Source organism: Chelonia mydas, chromosome 8 (assembly GCF_015237465.2).
Source record: "Chelonia mydas isolate rCheMyd1 chromosome 8, rCheMyd1.pri.v2, whole genome shotgun sequence".
Taxonomy (NCBI): domain Eukaryota; kingdom Metazoa; phylum Chordata; order Testudines; family Cheloniidae; genus Chelonia; species Chelonia mydas.
This window is the reverse complement of record NC_057854.1, coordinates 46585670-46606519: the sequence shown is the minus strand read 5'-3', so window position 1 is coordinate 46606519 and position 20850 is coordinate 46585670. Positions and strand designations below refer to the sequence as shown.

At 45.1% G+C, this 20850-nt stretch overlaps 1 protein-coding gene across 1 annotated transcript in view; it reads right to left on the bottom strand.

The window, feature by feature from the left end:
• LMX1A (LIM homeobox transcription factor 1 alpha) overlaps positions 1-20850 on the bottom strand; it is a 144825-nt gene that overhangs the window by 10966 nt on the left and 113009 nt on the right. The window contains exon 4 of the mRNA XM_037906975.2: positions 17787-18019. Within this exon, the coding sequence (XP_037762903.1) occupies positions 17787-18019 (233 nt within the window). The remainder of the gene's footprint in view (positions 1-17786; positions 18020-20850) is intronic.

The following is a 20850-nucleotide window of genomic DNA, read 5'->3' as shown; positions in this document are numbered from 1 at the left end:
TTAGTGCCTCAGGTGGCAGATTAAAAGCTGAATTGTCCAAATGGAGGAGCAGGAAGGGAAGTAATTTTGGCAGCATGAGCAATACAGACGGATCAGAGTTCAGCCGATGAATTCACTGTATTTTCAAAGGCTGTAACTTATCTCTCAACCCCCGGACTCTGAAATGAGGGACTGTGACACTCAAAATGAGAGACAATGAGGGACAACCCACTTTAAAATAAGGGACAATTTTTTTTATTGGACACACTGGGTTTTGTTTTTAAATCAAAGTACAAGCATACAAATAGCCTGGAACTTATAATGGTGAAACTAAACAATGATTCTGTGCACTAAAAGCATATTTAAGATGCTAAGGTGAAAATAATGCAAGCGCTTGAGAGTCACGGGCTTTGGAAGAGCAAAGCATTAAAGCAAATTAGTGATTTTTTTATACTAATGAAACACAATAACACAGAAAGAAAGTTAGGATGAACCCATATGGTTAAGATCAAGCTCCAAACTGTGGAGTGAGGTGACAGAAGTGGGTATTATGGCAACTCCAGTTTTCCTGATCCAAGTTTGCAGCTCATAGGAAAGGGGAGCAGGTGGATCAGTGCAGTGGCCCCTCAGTTCCCCAGGGATGCTGACAGTCCTGGCTGCAGGGAAGAGCATGGGCAGGGGATCCCCCTCCCTGGCAGAACGGATCTGCCGGCGAACCACATCCTTGCAGCTGCAGATGGTCTTCCCGAAGCTGGACTAGAAATGTGCGTCCACTCACTTGAGCCTGAGGTCCGAGCCACTGGAGATACCCAGCCAGCCCAGCTCCAGATCCAACTACTCAAGGAAGCAGGTGACTGAGGAGCAGTCCAGCAAGGGGCTAAGCAATTGCTCAGCTGCCCCTTTCTTGGCCCTGGGAGCCAACACGGGTGCCTGAAGGATGCCCTTGATCTCAGGCTCCGAGAGGAATTTGGGGACCTTCTCCCAGTGTAGGGAAGCCCGCAAGACGTCCCTTGCTCCACTTGCTTGCAGCGTGGCAGTGACTGGTTGCAAATGTGAGATGTGACAACATCACGCACCAAGACATGCGGCTCCAAAAAAGGAACGTGGCTGAGCAGCTGAATCGGGACTTCGCAATGGCAATGCACAGGACTGAAGGACAACTTTAAAAATTGGGGCCATGTGTATGATGCCCTGCACAATGCAGGACAGTTGAGAGGTATGGGTTGGAATAGCCGTTCCACGCAACTAACAGCTCATAGGATTTGCTCCAACAGTCTGGATCACTGGTCTGTCTAATTTGGAACCCGTTCTATACCGCAGAAGACCATTGTTCCATTTTATACAGCATCCAACCTCCTAGTATGCCAGACCAGTTCACTGATCCATCCACTCTGGGCTCTTATCTCCTGCCACCCAACAAATGGTACAAATGGCCTAAGACTGCCTAAGACCTTCTTTCCCATGCAGGTCATATTAGTCACTATTTACCTCTTGGGTTAATAAATGTCAATTTCACATCAACAGACATCAATATCCATTACTCAGTAGAGCTGGCTGAAATTTTTCAACCAAAACTTTTGGTTTTTTGGTAAAAAAAAATTCAGATTCAACCACATCAAAAAGTTTCACCAAACTGGGCTCATTTTGCTGAATTGCCTGGGTTGAAAATACTAAAAAAAAAAACCTGAAAAAATCTGAAAAAATCAAAACATTTCATTTTGACTTTTTCTAAATGAAATGTTTTGCTTTTGGGTTCAAAATGACTTCATTTCAAAATTTCCTTTTGTTTTATTAAAAACAATCAAAAATTATTCCATTTTCTTGAGACTTAACATTTTGTTCTAACTGAAATGAAGATTTTTTGTTTCATTTTAACTTTATGGTTTGCCAAAAATTTCTAACAATTTCATTTCCAGTTCAACCCCAAACCCTTTTTTTCAGCATTGCCAGCGAACAGAAAAGCCCATTATCTGCCCCCCTCTATTATTCAATTCCATAACTAAATTTTCTAAGCCAGTACAGAATTCTGGGGTACAACTTAAAAGAAAGACACTGTACAAAATACAGGCCTGCGTGCTTCCTACAAGGTGCCGACTTGTCTACTCCACTATCAAATCCACATTTTAAAATCAGCCAGTCTGAAAGATTCATATCCAAAAGTTTTAAAAGATCTGTCTGCAGAGCTCTCTGGACTGTTCATGTCGATTTCCAGTAAGTCTTGGAACACTGGGGAAGTTCCTGAAGACTGGAAGAAAGTTGAGAATGTTTAACTTAGCCTGGTCTCTGCACTTATCTCACTGCCCCACAGGCTGTGTGCATAGAGTGAAGCATCCCTTTCACAATAGACTGAGGTTCAGTTTGGAAAAGAAACATTTTATGTCCTTGAAATTCCACAAGGATTTTTTCTGTGCTCCTGCATTAAGCTATTGGAGACAATAACCCACTGGGTCTTGTCCTGGTCCAAGCCCCTGAACATCAGCCAGCTGCAGCACCTTCACAGCTCGCCCATACTGCAGCAGAAGCCTGGGCCAACATGCCTCCACAGACCGTTCCAAGAGGAAGCGTTTCCGTGATGAACTCACAGTTGAAGTTCCAGACAGGGCCAACGAGCAGGTCCAGTTCCAAAGACTTGCGGCTAGGGAAAAGACATGGCGAGGGGCAAGCAGAAAGGCTCCAGCTGGCTGCACAGAGTGAGGACAGGGTTTCAGAGCGGGAGCAGGCACTTGCTTCCCAGTTCCTGGAAAAGGAACAGTGGCTAAGGGAGGCGGACATTGCTCAGCAGAGAGAACCATTGGTGTGTCTCAGATCTATCCTGTCTGCCAGAGCATTGGCTCCTGCTGCCTCTCCCACACCACAGCCCGAGTCCCCTGCGATGTATCCTCAGTCCATAAACAGCTCAGAAAACTCCCTGTTTGGGTGACCCACGCAATCAGTCCCATGAGCAGCCAGGCAGGGCAACTTAGCCCCATGTAGGCCTTACTCTTGACCCCCCTTTTCCTGTGGATACCTCCACCCCCTTTCCCCGGTGCTAAGTGTGCAAAAAGAGGGACGGAAGAGAAAGGAGATTGGGGGGGCCAGGGGACATGGCACGATGGGGGTTTCTGTCTTGTACATGATTTCACAGTTTGCACTTCATGCTCATTTGTTGTTGTTCTTTTGGAAAAATCCTGTTGTAACTGGTGTTATGGTGTTGCCTGTCTGGCAATGGGTGAATGTTGTACAGTTTTAATACATGTTTATAACTAAAGCTTTTTATGTCATCAAGAAAGTTTATTGCTGTCCCTGCATCTCATGATACAATCCGATTTGAAATAAAGGTGAACATGTGATGAGCGACAATTAGGAATTAGTAAGCAGACCCTAAGCCTCTATATGGTTCCGTACAGCAAGGCACACTTCAATCACTCCCTTATACGAATCCATATTGTGAATCATGCCCCAGCCCATTCCATAAGTCATCTTGTCATTGGCAAGTACATTGCATGGCAACCACCACCCCCCCCCCCCCCGCAGCACTGAGCCCCCCCGCCATCAATTAATTCCCCCCCAAGCACTTGAGAAAGGTGCTAGTCTCCCTCTTCCATTGGGCTGTACACACCCGCAACGCGGAAGGGAGCACAAAGCAGCCTTGACTTCGGTTGCCTGGGCACAGCCAGCTCCAGCTGTGGTAGCTGCACTTTCTGGCTGTGTGTATCGGCTCAGTGGCCCCTCGCCCGCACAGGTCCTTTCCGGGGGAAATAGCTCACCTCTGGCTTCACAAAGATTGGGAGGAGCACAGCAAGCCACAGTGAGGGGGACAGCATTGATGACACTGGCCTCTAAATGGGTCTGTAGCCACCGCCAGTGGGTTTTCAATCTGCCCAAAGCACATTCAACCACCATTCTACACCTGCCAAGAGCATAATTAAACCTTTTGCCAGGGCCTTTGCAATCAGGGTATGGTTTCATAAGCCAAGGCAAAAGGGGGAATGCACAGTCCCCTGGAACAACAGTGAGGACAGTAGCTCCATTGATGGCAATATCATGTGGTGGGAATAGTGTCCCAGCCTGTCCATGAACGTAGGCTCCCAATGGGCAAAGAACCCTTGTCTCATGAACTTTCCCAGTGCAGCCTATGTTGGCATTACTAAATCTCCCTCTGTGGTCCATAAGGGCTGGCATAACAGTGGGGTAGTACCCTTGTGGAGGGCAAATTATGGGCATGAGTCCCACCAATGGCTCCAGCGCAGATAGGAAACCCCTTTCTCTGAAAGCCAGCAATTACCTCAGGAATATCTCTAATGCCCACCGCCTTGGGGTAACCCACACGGCTGATTGCCTCAGAAACATCCGCCACTGATTTACCCACAAATCAACTTTCCAACACCAAACTCGGTTGGCAACGGATCTGTAGCAGTCTAGTGTAACCAGCTTCCAGATGGTTATAGCAACCCGCTTCTGTACTGGGAAGGGTTCCCTTATACGTTTGTCTTTATGCCGGATGGTTGGGACAAGCTGCTCACAAAGCTCCAGAAATGTCGCTTTCTTCATGCAAAAGTTCTGTCCTACTGTTGGTCATTGCAGGTCCTCATGAAGATGGGATCCCACCAGCCTCCGTAGGAGGCATCAGAGGCTATATTGAGTGTCATGAGCAACATTAGTGAGTGTGAGTCTGCCATGCGTGGATACGCCTCCTCCTTCTCCATGTTAAGCTCTGTCAGATGCCTTTGGTGGGTCAGAAAACACTGCCAAAATGCCCACCAATGCCTCACGGAAGCTCTGCCCATTTCCTGACACAGGAGTGAAAGTGCAAGCAAGAGAAGTTGAAAAGGAGCCTTCCCCATGTTGCTCGGCTGGCAGTGTAGGCAGGCTGTTCAAACTTCCTGTAACGTGCTGGGTGCACAATAAAGTTTTCCCACTGTGCACCACGGTCAAAGGCCTAGAGCGGCCACGTTTAGAGAGAGCAGTAAGGAGTCTGCGGTATGGTTGGTTTGACTCGGGTCTGCGTGCTGCACTGTGGATACCAGGTTTGAAAATTCTTAACCTAGGGTTAACAATCAGTGTAGATGCTCTAACCTGGGTCAGCTGACTTGAGTCCCACTAACTCTGGGCTTACAGTGCAGTGGAGACATACGCTTGAGGAATTCAATTTATTTAGCTTAACAAAGTGAAGGCTAAGGGGTGACTCCATCACTGTCTATAAGTATCTACATGGGGAACAAATATTTAGTAACGGGCTTGTCAATCTAGCAGAGAAAGGTCTAACATGATCCAATAGCTGGAAACTGAAGTGGGACAAATTCAGACTGGAAATATGATGTAAATGGTTTTAACAGTGAGAGTGATTAACCACTGGAACAACTCACCAAAGATTGTGGTGGATTCTCCATCACTGATAATTTTTAAGTCGAGATTGGATGTTTTTCTAACAGATCAGTTCCAGAAATTATTTCGGGTTGAGTTCTCTGGCCTGTGCTAAACAGGGCGTCAGACTAGATAATCACAGCAGTCCCTTCTGCCTTGGAATCTGTGAAACTTTGGACTTGCAATACTTAGTGGGAGTTGAGAGCACCTGGTATCCTGTAGTGCGCACTCATCTTATAGCAGGATCAGGCCCCAAAGTCATTTTAGGATTATTTATTTTATGGTAGCACCAAGAGGCCCCAACGAAGGCCTGGGCTCCTTTGTGCTGGGTGTTGTACAGACACATAGTGAGAGGCAAGGCAGTAAAGGTAGGGCAAGAAAAGAGAGAGGGGCTGTGACTCGCCCAGGGCCACGCAGTAGGTCAGCGGCAGAGCGAGGTACAGAACACTTGTCTCCCGTGACCCACTCACTGACACCTCCTGGATTTTATTATTGCTCGTTTACTTGGGAACAAATCCACGGAGCTCTCCCACCAGTTTAAGTGGCGTCTGCACGGCAAGTTAGCATAGGCTGCAGCAGGAAGGTAACCACCAGCGTTCCTGTTCTGCTTCTGTATGGTTGAACCAGAAGCTACAGAGGTAGGGATTTGAAATGCTTTTGAAAATCACTAAGCACTAGGAAATTGTTTCAAACCATTTTTATCCCAAGGCTGAAGTTATCTTGATTAAAATAATAGTAATCCATGAAGTGTGCATGGTTTTTTTTAAATTTAAACCGTTAATTAGTGATTTTTTATGCCCCCCACTGTAATTTTCTATAACAAAACATTCCTTTTCATTTTTTAATTCCTCAGTTATTAGCCCAAACTGCTTTAATTTCTTCACCCCTCAATGCATCCCCACAATTGTTCTCTCTAGCTTGTGTCCCACGCTGCTTTGTGATGCTTAACTCAGTGTGGCATTTTGGGACCCAGCTTGCACAGAAGATGCTATGCAATGAACACTTTATTGAGCTGCATAATTAAGAAACCTTATTTATGACTCAAATACTGTATTGGTAACCTCAGTTATTAATCCTCAGAGGAGCATCATGAAAGCACTTGTAAAATGACCATTTTACTGTGTACGAACTCTCCTCTAATGTGCTGTAAATCAATCATAACCTTTCCAGCAAAGCTCCTCTAGGATCCTTTGGGGAAGTGTTTATGGTAATTACACCTATAATGAAGCTAAGCGGCTTGTTTTAACAACATGATACAAACAGTGTGAGCAGGTTTGGAAGGGGCTTCTTTGAAGGGATAAGCAAAATGGCAGTAATTAAGGCCAACCTTAGAGGATCTTGAAAGGAAGAGTCTCCCAGCCTCTATGTTCCCATGTGGTCACAAGGTCGGCAGTGATCTCACCAAGGTGGGGACCCTGCTCATGGGGAGCTGAGACTGACTCTGGTCAGTGCAATGCAAGCTGCAAAGCAGTTCTAGGAGGTCTGCACTGAAGCCAGAAAAGGTGGATGTGGTCTTTGACAGACATGGGTGTGGCCTGGGGAAACTCCAGCTGCGCTCCACACCTTGCAGGCTGTAATTTAAAGCAGGTAGTTAGCTGTGATCTCTCTGGCCCATTTCCACAGTAAGAATCAGGGGGGTTAAGCAGGGCTCAGAAATAGGATGGGCCACATTGAAATGCCCAGATTTGCAGACATATTTTTAAAAAAGAAAAGGAGAACTTGTGGCACCTTAGAGACTAACAAATTTATTTGAGCATAAGCTTTCATGAGCTACATGCATTCCGATGAAGTGAGCTGTAGCTCACGAACGCTTATGCTCAAATACATTTGTTAGTCTCTAAGGTGCCACAAGTTCTCCTTTTCTTTTTGCGAATACAGACTAACACAGCTGCTACTCTGAAACCAGACATCTTTTTGTTTCTCTTTCAATTAATTATGAGAAACAGTCAAACCTTACTTTACCTTGCATGGTCTCTTGAAATGTGTGTTAACTACTTATGCTAAACAATCTGTTCCACCTGGTATTTGCAGTATTCCAAGACCCGAAGAAGCTTGTCTCTTTCACCAACAGAAGTTGGTCCAATAAAAGATATTACCTCCCCCAACTTGTCTCTCTAATGTCCTGGGACCAACACAGCTACAACAACCCTGCATATGCCTTACTAAGGCAGTCTAGGAAACTGGGAATTACTCCAGGTAGCAGCAGTCCACAGAAGATACATTCACGCGGGACCAGGGAATTTCTCTCAGTGGACAATAATTTGAATCACAAATTCTAGAAAGTCAGTGAGGATCTCACACCCATTCATGACCTCTTTGTCAATTGCTCTAGAAAAACATAACTTCAACATCAGCCAGACTTATAAAAAGTATATTCGCAAAATAGGCAAAAGTTGTTCCTAGCAAAGGGAGGAAGGATGGCTCTGTGTTTAGAGCATTAGACTGCAATTCAGCAGATTTGAGTTGACATCCCAGCCCTGCCACAGACACCATATGTCACCTTGGGTAAGTCACTTGATCCCTCAGTTCCTCATCTGCAAAGTGGAGCTAATGGTTCATTTTCCCACTTTACTTCTGTTGAGGCTATTTAGACTACCAGCTCTTCATGGGTAGGGACTAGCTCTTGCTATGTGTCTGTATAGTGTGGGCCCTGACCTCCATTGGGATCAGTAGGTCCTACTGGAATAGCAATAAATAAATAATAGTACAACGTTTGTGTGTTGAGCTCTTCCTCTCCTGATGTCTGCAGCAGCTGCTGGACAGCCAGGGATGGATCCTGGGAAACTGAAATGAGGAGGTGCTCTGTTCTACTGCTGGGTGTTGGGCTGAAAGCACATTTCATGCTGAGGCTGGGGTTGCGAAGGGCTACCTCAGTACAACTGATAATGATCGTTAAGACTTCAGCGAGATACAGCATAGATTTTAAGATCAGAAGGGATCACTGTGATCATGTAGCCTGACTTCCTGCATCATCACACGGGCCATAGGACTAGTCTGAATTCATTCCTGCTTCAAGTCCAATAGCTGTGGTTGAACAAGAGCAGATCTTTTAGGAAAAAACCAGCCAATCCTGATTTTAAAATGTCCAGTAATGACGAATCCACCACGACTTTTGGTAAGTTGTTCCAAGAGTTAACGACCCTCACTGTCAAAAATTTCACCATATTTCCAGTCGCAATTTGTCTGGCTTCAATTTCTAGCCATTGTAGCTTATTATATCTTACTCTGCTAGACCGAAGAGCTCTTTATTATCAAATCCCAGTTCGTCGTGTAAATACTGATAGACTGTGATCAAATCACACCTTAACCTTCACTTTGTTACGATAAATAGATTGAGCCTAAGGCAGGTTTTCTAATCCTTCCATCATTCTTGTGGCTCTTCTCTGAGCCCTCTCCAATTTATCAGCATCCTTCTTGAATTGTGGGCACCGTATCCAGCAGCAATTGAACCAGTGCCAACTAACTAACTAATCCCTCGCTCTTTTCATCAGTAGGTCTCACAGTGCTTTACAAAGGAGGTCAGTGTCACACAGAGTTAAAAAACCTCCTGGCTCCTTTTCGATATCACCTTGTATAGTCATCCAAGGATCGCATTAGTCAGCAGGAGAGGAGTGGCACAGTACTGCTCGAGAGATTTTGCTGCTGGCATCATCATCATCATCGCTGTTATTATTATAGCTGTGCCTAGAGGCCTGAGTCCAAAATCAGGGCTCTACACATGACAAAAAGACGGTGCCGATGTGCAAGAGCCAGAGGGGGATAGGACAGGCAGATGGGAGGAGCACAAGGTAACTAGTCTATGATTGGTGTGGTAAGCAGCCGTCACAGTGCAGCTGCCTAACCACTGTACTTAACTGGTTCCCTATGGCACCCCTGACATTCTGCATGCTTCCAGCCCTGCTCTTCCTTGAGCACACGCACCTGGTGTGGCTAATAGGCGCCGCCGACATGGAACAACATGCTTTATTAGCCGCATGCAGCTGCTTTCCTTTCCCACCCCACAGGCAGCTTAGGTTCAGGGGGCAGACCGGTCACACTAATTCCCACCAATCTCTGGCGGCTGCTGCAGGGGTTTTCTCTTCCTCCCTCTCCAAGAAAGAAACCCACTCTCCTTGCAGGCTTCTGGGAAACCAAGGAAGGGGAGTTGCTCGTTGGGTTTCACATGCAACATGTAACTGCAGAGCTAGCCACTTTTTGGTTCCTTGCCACGTTGTGTATGTGTAATGCTGCATTAACACCAGTGTCCTGCTTACATTCCAGTGTGGGTCATTACATTCTGCTGCCTGCAGTTCCAACTGCACATGGCATTCTTATGCCCATCCTAAACCACTGTGCAGCAATACGGTGCAGTTAGACACCTGTGATGGGTGTTCCTAACCAGAGGTGGCTGCATTTCAGTAGCTGGTAAAGCGATGCCTATATAAACAACTATATTCCACTAAGCGTTATGTCAGCTTCCGCAGAAGAAACTGCTGCTGGATCTGAACTTTCCCAAAGCTAAAGGGGTCAGGCCCATTTCTATTCAGAAACTATGCATGTTTGCCTAACACTATGTGTAATTTATCAATAATTATATAGGGCCTAAAAGAAACTCTCAGATCTGAACTTGGTGGCTTCAGTCCATTGCTGGAGACTTAAAGACTAAGGAACCTGAAATTTTTCTGCTCGGGACAAGTGACCCTGTTGTCTTCATTTATATCCCACCGCAGAGGTGATGGCAACAAAACTCTCTCGATCTCACTGAAGGAAGGCTGAGTGCTTGTGAGCATCTTATGATGATGCCTGTAGGTGTTCTACTGCCCTGATGCTATTTCCCAGCTAGCGTCTGGCTACTATTTCTAACCACATGACTTTAGGAGCGCAGCAGGACATTTTGCTGTTAGTGTCTGACAAGTGCAGCTCAGTGGACAATACTGGAGCCACTACAGCTTTCAAGACATGACAAAACCACCCGCTGCAAACAAACGGGTCTCTGCGCTCCACTCTGCCAGTGATGAAAAGGGGGGGGCCAAACTCCCCAAACACCTGCTCCAAGAATCCATCCGGGGGGGGGGGAAGTTGAGTCGGATTTAGTGTGGTAATGCTTTTAATTAACTCTGCCTTTAAAGCCTTCCGTGAACGAGGTAGGAATTAATTAATCTTTAAGGCTCCTCCTGACGTCACATGGGAAAGGGCTGGGGGCCATTTATATTGTCTGTTGTGACCTCTGGGTGACCCCACAGCTCAATGGGGAAGGGAGCCGGGCTGGGTGAAGTGGGGGGGCAATCCAGGGCTACTCGATTTCGTGCGCGGAGATGAAAAAATTCTTTGGTTGGAGGGAATTAGGGAGAGGAGAAATGTTAGTACACTTTTAATTGGAAACCAGGGTCTTCTTTCAGAAGGGCTTGTTTACTTAGGCTTGGCCGCTGGAGCTCAGGGGAGGCAGTAATTGAAGCGAGGGTTTGGGAGATTAAAGAGAACATATGGCTTCCACAGCCTTGCTTTTCATCTGCATTTTCTCACAAAATGGCCTTCGGTTTGTGTCCCTCCCTCCCAGCCTCTTACATTTCTGGAGGGCCTTTGGGAAGGCAGCCACCGGCTGGACACGCAGCTCTTAATTTCACAGCTCCTTCCAGCACAGGGAAAGTCAGGGACTAAGCTCCATCTGAGATCTCGATGGGGTTCACCTGGCACTGGGGGAAAGCTGGCTGTGGTGACAGGTTCAAGGCCTCAAGGTCCCACTCCACCCAAGTGAGTTCGTGGGATGGGGAATCATGCGAAGGAGAGTACAACCTCGCGGGGGCGGGGCACTCTCTGGTTTCATGCCTGTAGCTCCTATGGCCTTGACTGGGATTTACGGCTGCTCAGCCCGTCCGGAAATCAGGCCAGAAGCCTGAGAAGAGTTAGGGGACTGAGAAGCCATGGGAAGAGGTTAAAGGAGCATGGAGGTGGCTGGCCAAATCGCCCAGGTGACTCCTTCATGAAAGGCCGCCCTGGAGCTCTGCTTGTACTGTCGTTCTGCCTGCGGAAGCACAGCCTTGGCCTCTTCACACACGACATGACATTACCCCACCTTCCTGGAGCACCACTCTGCTTTGGGGCTCACAGCTCGGTCTCCTTACCACAGGGCATGGCAGCAGTCCACTGGCTTGCGCAGCTACTCAGCCAGGGTGAGTGCAAAGCCATCCCTCTCCAGAAGAGGGCAGCATATCACCCCTTTCCCTTTCACTCCTCCTCAAAAAAGGCGCATTGAGATGTTGGGTTGCCAGATGGCATCACAAATCAAAGTCACCATGTCACATGCACACCACCACATTCAGTGAGATCCCACTACTGAACCCACCAGATGGGAGGAGCAAAGAGAGATGAACATCCTGGACTGAGCTACAAAGCAGTCACGTCACAAGCAGCAATGGCGGATCGCCACTAAAGGTTTGGGGATTGAGTCTGGTTTGGGGATAGGTCCAAAAATGTGGAGTCTGTTCCGAAGTTCGTCCCAACCCTCCAGATCTCCTGGGTCTCCAAAATCTGGCTGGAGTTTTCATAGGAACTGACATTTTTTTCCTGAGGTTTCTGCCACTCCTTTTGTTTCGGCTAGAAGTACTGTAAGCAAAGCCGAGGTTGTTGGGAATACTTGGGACAAACTTAGACAAACCACACACACAAAAAACCAACCCCTCACAAATCAGATATGGTTCACTTTTGGGGTGAGGTTTCCTTTTGGTTCTTATTTTATCTGAATTGGCTTGCTTGTTCCTCGATAGATATAGATATTTATCTCCAGTAAGTTAAGAGTGGAGGAGAGAGGGATTTTTTGCCAGTTGACCTTCCAAGGTCTGATTCAGCACTCTCACAGCACCATGTTCTTAATTCATACCTTCCAATATTGGGCAACCATCTACTTGACTTTCTAGCAACAACACTTGCAACTGCACCTTCGGTTGTTGGCGTTCATCATTCCTGAAGCTAATTGACTCAGTATCACATGGCATGGAAGCCCTCCAATAGGGGCCATCCAAAGCTGTGGAATATCAGCTTCTCTCTCCAGGAAATCCATTGGCTACAAGGGATCACACTCATTCTCTGGATACTCACTCACCATAACCGCTGCATCTAAAACATACAACCCCCAACAGCGAAATCAGCAAGGCACCCAACACTCACTACAACAGCTGCAATGATTTTCCATCTCCATTACAAGTGCAGAGAAAGGTCCCAGTCCAGCTTCATCAAACCTGTACTGGGAAGGGACATTCCCAGTGAGAGGATAATGACAACTATTTGTTTTCCAAATGACTTAGGGGAGGCAATGTGACCTAGTGAACAGAGCACTAGACTAGGATTTAGGAGAGCTGGGTTTTATTCCCAGCTCTGTGACTGGCCTGCTGAGTAACCTCGGACCAGTCACATCGCCGCTCTGTGCCTCGGTTTCCCCTCTTGTGATATGATACTGATCCCTTTTGCAACACACCTTGAGATCTGCTACAGAAGAGCTAGCTGTCATTACAGCAACAAAGATTTGCTACAAATGACTGCTGGCCATTCCTTTCACAGGGCTCCGGCCTCCAGGTGTTTAGCACGTTATCATCTGACAACATGTTTCAAAAAGGAAGCAAAAAGTATTTTGGAAAATCAGATGCAATTGCAAGACACAGGCAAATGGCATGTGACTGTAAGCCCCTGCATGCACTTAGACGGTATCTTTAGCGACTGCACCCTGTCTTTAGGGACACCAATGCATCCAATGAAGTGAGCTGTAGCTCACGAAAGCTTATGCTCAGATAAATTTGTTAGTCTCTAAGGTGCCACAAGTACTCCTTTTCTTCTAACTGAAATATTTCTGCTTAAAGTTCATTTTATTTTTCTAGCCTTTGCTGCAGGACTGTTCTTATTTAGGGTTTGGGGGGGTTTTTTTATAAAGGAAATGTTAAACATTTATATGTAAAATAATGAAAGAGGCCGATCCAAGGCTCTCACACCCTAACACATCATTAATAACACAATCAAATTCCAGCAGCATTGAAGTCACCATTTCAGTGGGAACTCAGCCAGCCATGCACCTACCAAAACTCCTTCCCAGCCCTTCGTCATTTGGGGAATCACATTCTCAGCCCTCTCCAGACATCCTAACAAACAACTCCTTTGGCCGTATGCCCGCAAAGTCACCAAATCTGGGGTATGTCAGGCCCAGTTTTGGAGTCAGGCTATTTACCACGGTTCAGAGGCTAGGGAATTGGCAGGGAATTTGGGAGACCTGGATTCTAGTCCCAGTTCTGCCCCTGAGTCACCAAATGGCCTTGAACAAGATATGTCACAACTCTGTGCCTCAGTTTCCCCTCTCTGTAAAAATGGAAATAATGATAAAAATACTAGCTTTTCGAATCCCCAGCACTTTACAAAGGAGGTTTCAGAGTAGCAGCTGTGTTAGTCTGTATCCGCAAAAAGAAAAGGAGTATTGTGGCACCTTTCTTTTTACAAAGGAGGTTATTATCCTTAGACCCCATTTTACAGACGCGGGAAACTAAGGCACGGAAAGGGGAAGTGACTTACCCAAAGTGACCCAGCAGGACAATGGCAGAGCTGGGACTAGAACCCAGGTCTCCCAATCCAGTGGTCTATCCACTAGGTCACACTGCCTAATAATAAAACTTTTAGATTGGAAGCTCTTTGTGGCAGAGACTGGCATTTGGACCTGGGCAAAAATTTTCAAACTAAACTACCCCCCCCCCCAACAAAATATATAGTCAGTTTGATCAAAAAATTTCACAAGTTCATGCAGAACTGCTAACTGTGGTATGCAACCTATCACTTAAATCAGACTCTGTGCCAATGACTGGCATGATAGATAATGTGACAGCAATTTTTAAAAATGGCCCCAGAAGTGATCCTGGCAAATACAGGCCAGTCAGCCTAACTTCAGTGCCAAGTACACTGGTTGAAAGGATAGTAAAGAACAGAATACAAGACACAAAAATAAACAAGATTTGTTGGGAAAGAGTCAACATGATTTTTGTAAAGGGAAATCATGCCTCACCAATCTATTAGAATTTTTTGAGGGGGTCAAACAAATATGCAGACAAGGGGTATCCAGTACATATAGTGTACTTGGACTTTCAGAAAACCTTTCACAAGGTTGCTCACCAAAGACACTTATGCAAAGTAAGCAGTTATGGGGTAAGAGGGAATCATGAATCAGTGGTTAAAAAAGAGGAAACAAAAGGGTAGGAATAAATGGTCAGTTTTCAGAATGGAAAGAGGTAAATAGTGGTGTCCACCAGGGATCTGTACTGGGACCAGTACTGTTCAACATATTCATACATGATCTGGAAAAAGGAGGAAACAGTGAGGTGGAAAAATTTGCAGACGATACAAAATTACTCCAGGTAGTTACGTCCAAAGCTGACTGTGCAGAGTTACAAAGGGATCTTACAAAACTGGGTGACTGGGCAACAAACTGGCAGATGAAAATCAATGTTAATAAATGCAAAGTAATGCACATTGGAAAACATAATCCCAGCTACACATACAAAATGATGGGATCTAAATTCGCTGTTATCACTCAAGACAGATTTTAGAGTCACTTGTGGGTAGTTCTCTAAAAATAATATCTGCTCAATGTGCAGCAGAAGTCAAAAAATTAACAGAATATTAAGAACCATTAGGAAAGAAGTAGATTACAAAACAGAAAATATCGTTATGCCACTATATAAAGGCATGGTACGCCCACGCCTTGAATACTGTCTGCAGTTCTGGTCACCCCATTAGAATTGGAAAAGATACAGAGAAGTGCAACAAAAATTATTAAGGGTATGGAACAGCTTCCATATGAGGAGAGATTAAAAAGACTAGGACTTTTCAGCTTGGAAAAGAGACAACTAAGGGGGGATAAAATAGCAGTCTATAAAATCATGAATGGTGTGGAAAAGTGAATAAGGAAATGTTATTTTCTCCTTCACATAACAAGAACCAGGGGTCACCCAATGAAATTAATAGGCAGCAGGTTTAAAATAAACATAAGAAAGTACTTCTTCACACAACAATATTGGCGTTAGTGAGGTTCTGTGGCCTGCAATGTGCAAGAGGTCAGACTAGATGATCATGATGGTCCCTTCTGACCTAAAGTCTATGAGAACACACAGTCAACCTGTGGAACTCATTGCCAGGGGATGTTGTGAAGGCCAAAACTAGAACTGGGTTAAAAAAAATTAGGTAAGTTCCTGGAGGATACGGTCATCAATGGTTATTAGCCAAGATGATCAGGGATGCAACCCCATGCTCTGGGTGTCCTAAGCCTCTGACTGCCAGAAGTTGAGACTGGATGACAGGGGTGGATCTCTCGATAATTGCCCTGTTCTGTTGATTCTCTCAGAAGCATCTGGCATTGGCCACTGCTGGAAGACAGGATACTGGGCTAGATAGACCATTGGTCTGACCCAATATGCTGTTCTTACGTTCATGGAAAACAAATTGCTTTGGCTGAAACAAGTAAGAGAACTCCAAAAAAGTCAAAATGTTTTGTTTCAACATTTTCAAGACAAAATGTTTTGATTTTTCTATTCAAAACGACTTTTCATTTTGAATTTACTTCCATTTTATTTCATTAAAAAAAGGTAAAACCCTCAGAAACTAAACAAAACATTTTGGTTAGGGTTGACTGAAACATTTAGTTGGACCTGAAATGAATTTTTTTTTAAAAACTTTCTTTTCACTTTTCACTGAAATTTCATTTCAGGTCAACCCGAAACTGATTTTTTTAAATTTAATTTTCAGATCCGCCACTGAACCAAAAGATCAGTTTGTTGCACAGCTCTATGAGCATTTGCACTATATATTTGTACAGCGCTCAATGTAATAAGGCCCGGATTCAGCTGAAGTTCCTAAGCTCTTTGTAAGCTTGAAAGCTTGTCTCTTTCACCAACAGAAGATGGTTCAGTAACAAGATATTCCCTCCCCCACCTTGTCTGTACAATAATACATACTCATTATAATAACTCACTTTTGTAAAGAGATCTACCAAGGTAAGCTGCTAAGTATTATTGTCACTACATAGGGAAGGCATTTCTCCATCATTTCAATATTCCAAGTCCCACAAACCCTCTGCATGTCCATAATTCTGCATAACCTTTGTAAAATACAGTCAGAGCTGGCGGGATGGTTTAAAATCCTGCCAATGAACAGTCCAGCAAGGGAAGGAGTGTGACCTGCTTTCATGACAGCGCAGAAAGGAGTCTGAGGCTGCATCATGGATTACTGCAGGGGTCTCCATGGAGCAACTCTTCCTCCACCTTGCAGGTGGCGGAATAGGTAGGTAGGGGCAGGGAATGGGCAGACCCACAGTCGAACCATTGTCCACCCCACAGACACACTGGCTGGAGTATAAATCTGCAGCAGATCACTTCCCCCCGGAGCAAGAGGGAAACCAGACTCATAATTCCTTCCCAGGTCTGTTCCTGGGGCAGTGCAGCTATGTGCCATCTCTGCCTCAGGCAGATTGGGAAGTGACAATCCAGCCCTGGATCTCGATTGTACCAAACATAAACTACTTGTCTGCACTTTCAAGACCATCCATGGGCTTTCTCCACCCTCCATCTCATCCAGTAGTGAAAGGTCAACTCCCACCTCTGACTGGCTCATGACGCCAGCCTCCATCACCCACTTCTTGTATTTTCAAACCCGCACCTTGGGGCTTTCTCCCCTGCTGCTCCTCGTGCTTGGAGAAGCGCCCTGCGAACAGCCAGAAAACTAATACATTATCCTCCTTCGGATCCCTCCTTAAAACTCCTCTCTGCCATGAGGCCTTCAGAAATCTTAACAACAACGGTTCGACTATGGGTATGCAGAGCCCATGGCCAATCATTCGGACCAGAGTGATCTCACTTCCTTCTGCTCCCACCTCTGTCGGTCTCCATTGGTTGTCTCTTGGCTTATGCTCAGTTTGTAAGCCCTTTGGAGCAGAGATTGTTGTTTGGTTTGGTGTTTGTACAGCACCTAGCGCAACGGGATCCTGGCCCACAACTGGGGCTTCCATGCTAATCTCTGTCTCTCTGTCTCCCTCTACTGGCTAGACCACACCTAGAGATTTAAAAGCCTCCTGCTCCCTACAAGCTAATGTTATTGGACTCAAGACATAGACGCTGGAGCCTTTAGAGGCAGAGGTATGGGTTCAATCATCACACAGGAGCCAAGAAGGGGTCTCATTATATGACTCGAGTGGGAAAAGGAGCCACTCTGTTATCGTGGGTTACATACCCACCCCTACAGCTTGGAGTGGTTCTCAGTTTGGATTTATATGTCCCAGCTGTGGTCCATCTCACATAAGCTCTCTGGGGCTGGGGCCGTCTTTTTGTTCTGGGCCATGACTGGGGTTCCTACGTGCTAAGGTCATACAAATCCATAAGAATAGTCAGGCATGTTTCTGCGGGGGCCTGGACTCACTCCCCACAGCACAGGCCACAAGCTCCTCTCTGCTCCGGGTTCCCCCTTACCGGAATCCGACAAAGCCGGGCTCACCAGGCTGAGCAGCTCCCGCTCCTTCTCGTAGTCACTCTTACACAGCAGCTGGCCTTCCTTCAGCACGAACTCGTCACCCTTCTGCAGCCGCCTCTCGCAGACGCAGCAGCAGAAGCAGCTCAGGTGGTAGACGCTCTTCTGGGCCCTCATGACGAACTCACTGGGTGCGATGCCTTCAAAGCAGCCACCGCACTTCACGGCAAACAGCCTGGCAGGAGAGAGAGAAGGGACACCTTCTAGCAGGGCTGCCAGCTTGGGGGTACCGTGACCCCTTCTGCTGGTTGCCACCTTGCCCCTGATGGGAGGGACATGTCAAATCTACATTAAACAGCCCTATCCTCATCTTTAATGTGGAGCAGTGGCTTATTGAGCTTGCAGTGCACTGCAAATCCCAGTGTCCAATGCTCCACCTTCTCTCTGTGGTGTATTGAGGACTGTGTTGGAATTGCAAGCTATCACTTTAAGAGTTGGGGTGTTTCCTGGTCCTGCTTGCAGCCTAGATGACTCTTTGGTGAAGCATGAGATCCAGGGCTCAGAGAGGCAGAGTCAGGCTGGAAGGAGCGAACCTAGAACATGGCAGGGTGAGTTGTGTCCCAGTTTTAGGGAGCAGCCTGCTTTGTCTCTCTCTGGTTTTGGATTCTCGTGTGTTATCGTTCTGACCACTGAGAAATAAAGTAGTGTTATGCTGCAATCTTCCAGCAAGATTATTTGATGTTTCTAATCTAACTTTTCTGCGGGTGCGCCATGAACACAACACCCTCAGTTCAAGGTGGAGCACTGCATGATGGAACCTGTAGTTTCCACAGACCCATCACTCCATTTTGTGGTGCTTACTTCTGATAAATAAGAAAACAGTGGAGTCAAGAATTATGTAAATGAAGTAGTTCACAACTTTCAATTACCTAAAGTGTTTGGGAAAAAAAGTACATACCATAATTAAACTACATTTCTAATCTCTGTGGGTAATAGAGTGTAGCAAAGTCTGTCTTACTAATTATCAGAAGTGTTTGGTTTATTTATAGTCAAGATATTAACAAGAATAAAGTCAGAGTTAAGGTTGGTAGTGGACTGCAGTTCATTAATTAGTAAAAGAAATACTAAGATACACAAAATAAAAGCTAGAAGTGCTGAAAAATATTTCTGGATACTGAAATGAAATTATCTGAAATTTCCTTAACTATGTATTTCCCAAATATTAAGGCACGAGGGTTTTGTTTATTTAATTGATAAAAGCTAAATGGAAACATACTTTTTTATCCTATGAGCTAAAGGTAGAGGCAACTCCCAGCCACACCATAAGCATCTATGCCTTGTATTAGGTCCAAAAGGTACCCTATGTCTACCCACAAGGAATGCAGAGCTCTGCGTAGCTCAAAAGATTGTCTATTCCACCTACAGAAGTTGGTCCAATAAAATCTCTCTCCCATCTTGTCTCTCTCATATCATGGGACTAACATGGCTACAACACTGCAAACAACAGTTTAAAAGCCATTTTCGTTTGGCAAGTTTAAAAACTGAATTATTTTTCATTTGTTTTGGAAAATGTTCAAGTTTTTGTCACAAAAATTTTTGTTTCAGAGTTGGGTTTTTTTAATATCCTATCTCACCCGTTTTAATTTTTTTTCTACTGAATGTACTAAACTGTCATCAATATTTCTCTTTTTTCCTCTTTTTTCATGTCATTTCTACTTTTGCAGTTCTGACACTTACAAAAAATGGAACTTTTGCCAAAGTTACAGAGTGGCAAAAGGAAAAAAGAAAAGAAAAACCTCAGACCTAGGCCCTGATTCGTCAACTATTTCCTCACATGCTCGACTTTACTTCCTGAGCACGTTCGTTAATTCCAATGGGGCCCTACCTGCTAGGAAAGTTAAGCACCTGCAGAAGTGTTTGCAGGATCAGAGCCTAAAATTTTAATTCCAGTTTCATCAAATAAAGAAAAAAAAATTGAATCAAAGTGAAAATGTGTCACAAAAATTGTAAATTGATAAAAAAGACCATTTTTGACTAAACTTTTTATTTTGAAAAATTACATTTATCTCTAATAATAATTGTGGCTACAATTTTGTCTTTGAATTCAGAACTTGTAACATATTGCGGACTGTGTTGTCCTCTGGATTTGGACATAGATGTTTCAGTGCAGCACAGCCTGCAAGCTGACTTCAAAGGAGCTTTAATAAATGTACACCAGTTGCGGATCCTATGTTTTGCCCTTGTAGGATGATGCATTTGAGGCTACAACAGGTTGTTTTACCCATCTTTAATGACCACGATCCTGTAATGTAGCATGAAATGTACTCCATATTTATTTTTGCCTAGTGGATAGCACAATAGACTGGAACTCAGAAGACCTGACCCTGCTACTGGCCTGCTGGGTGACCTTGGACAAGTCATGTCCCTGCTCTGTGCCTCAGTTTTCCAGTCTCTACAATGGGGCTAATGAAACTGTCCTCTTAAGTAAAGTGCTTTGAAATCTACAGATGAAAAAGTGCTAGGGGTTATTAAGTAATAGGTGTTAGTCATAAGAGCAAGAGATTACTAACTAACTGTAATGGAATTTTTCCCCTTTGAAGAGAGGGAATAAGTCTTGTTAGCACTAGTAGGGAATATCACCTGTTCAGCAGGGACACTTGGCTCTCCCTGTTGGAGACTCACACTGAGAAGAATAGGTTCCATCTTCTATTAACATTATTGGGGTGAGCTCCTCATGGGTATTGGGGGGGTGAAACCTCTATTAATGTGAACAGTGTGTACGTCCTTTTGTGGTGGATGTGTATCCCTGGTTAATATTACTGGAGTCCATTCCCCCATTCATAAAGCCATTAACATTACAAGTGGCTATTCCCCCTCATTAACATGGGATGGGCACTACTGTCCATCATTCAGTGTAGGAACCACAGAAATCGCCTTTTGTCTCCAGTGTGCCCTCTTTGCTGATTCACATCTCGGAGAGAAGGGCTGTGATCAGGCTATTTCCATTAATGCCATACATTACAAGGCTGCTTTGGTTTATTGGCATCAGTTCTTCCAGTGCACCCT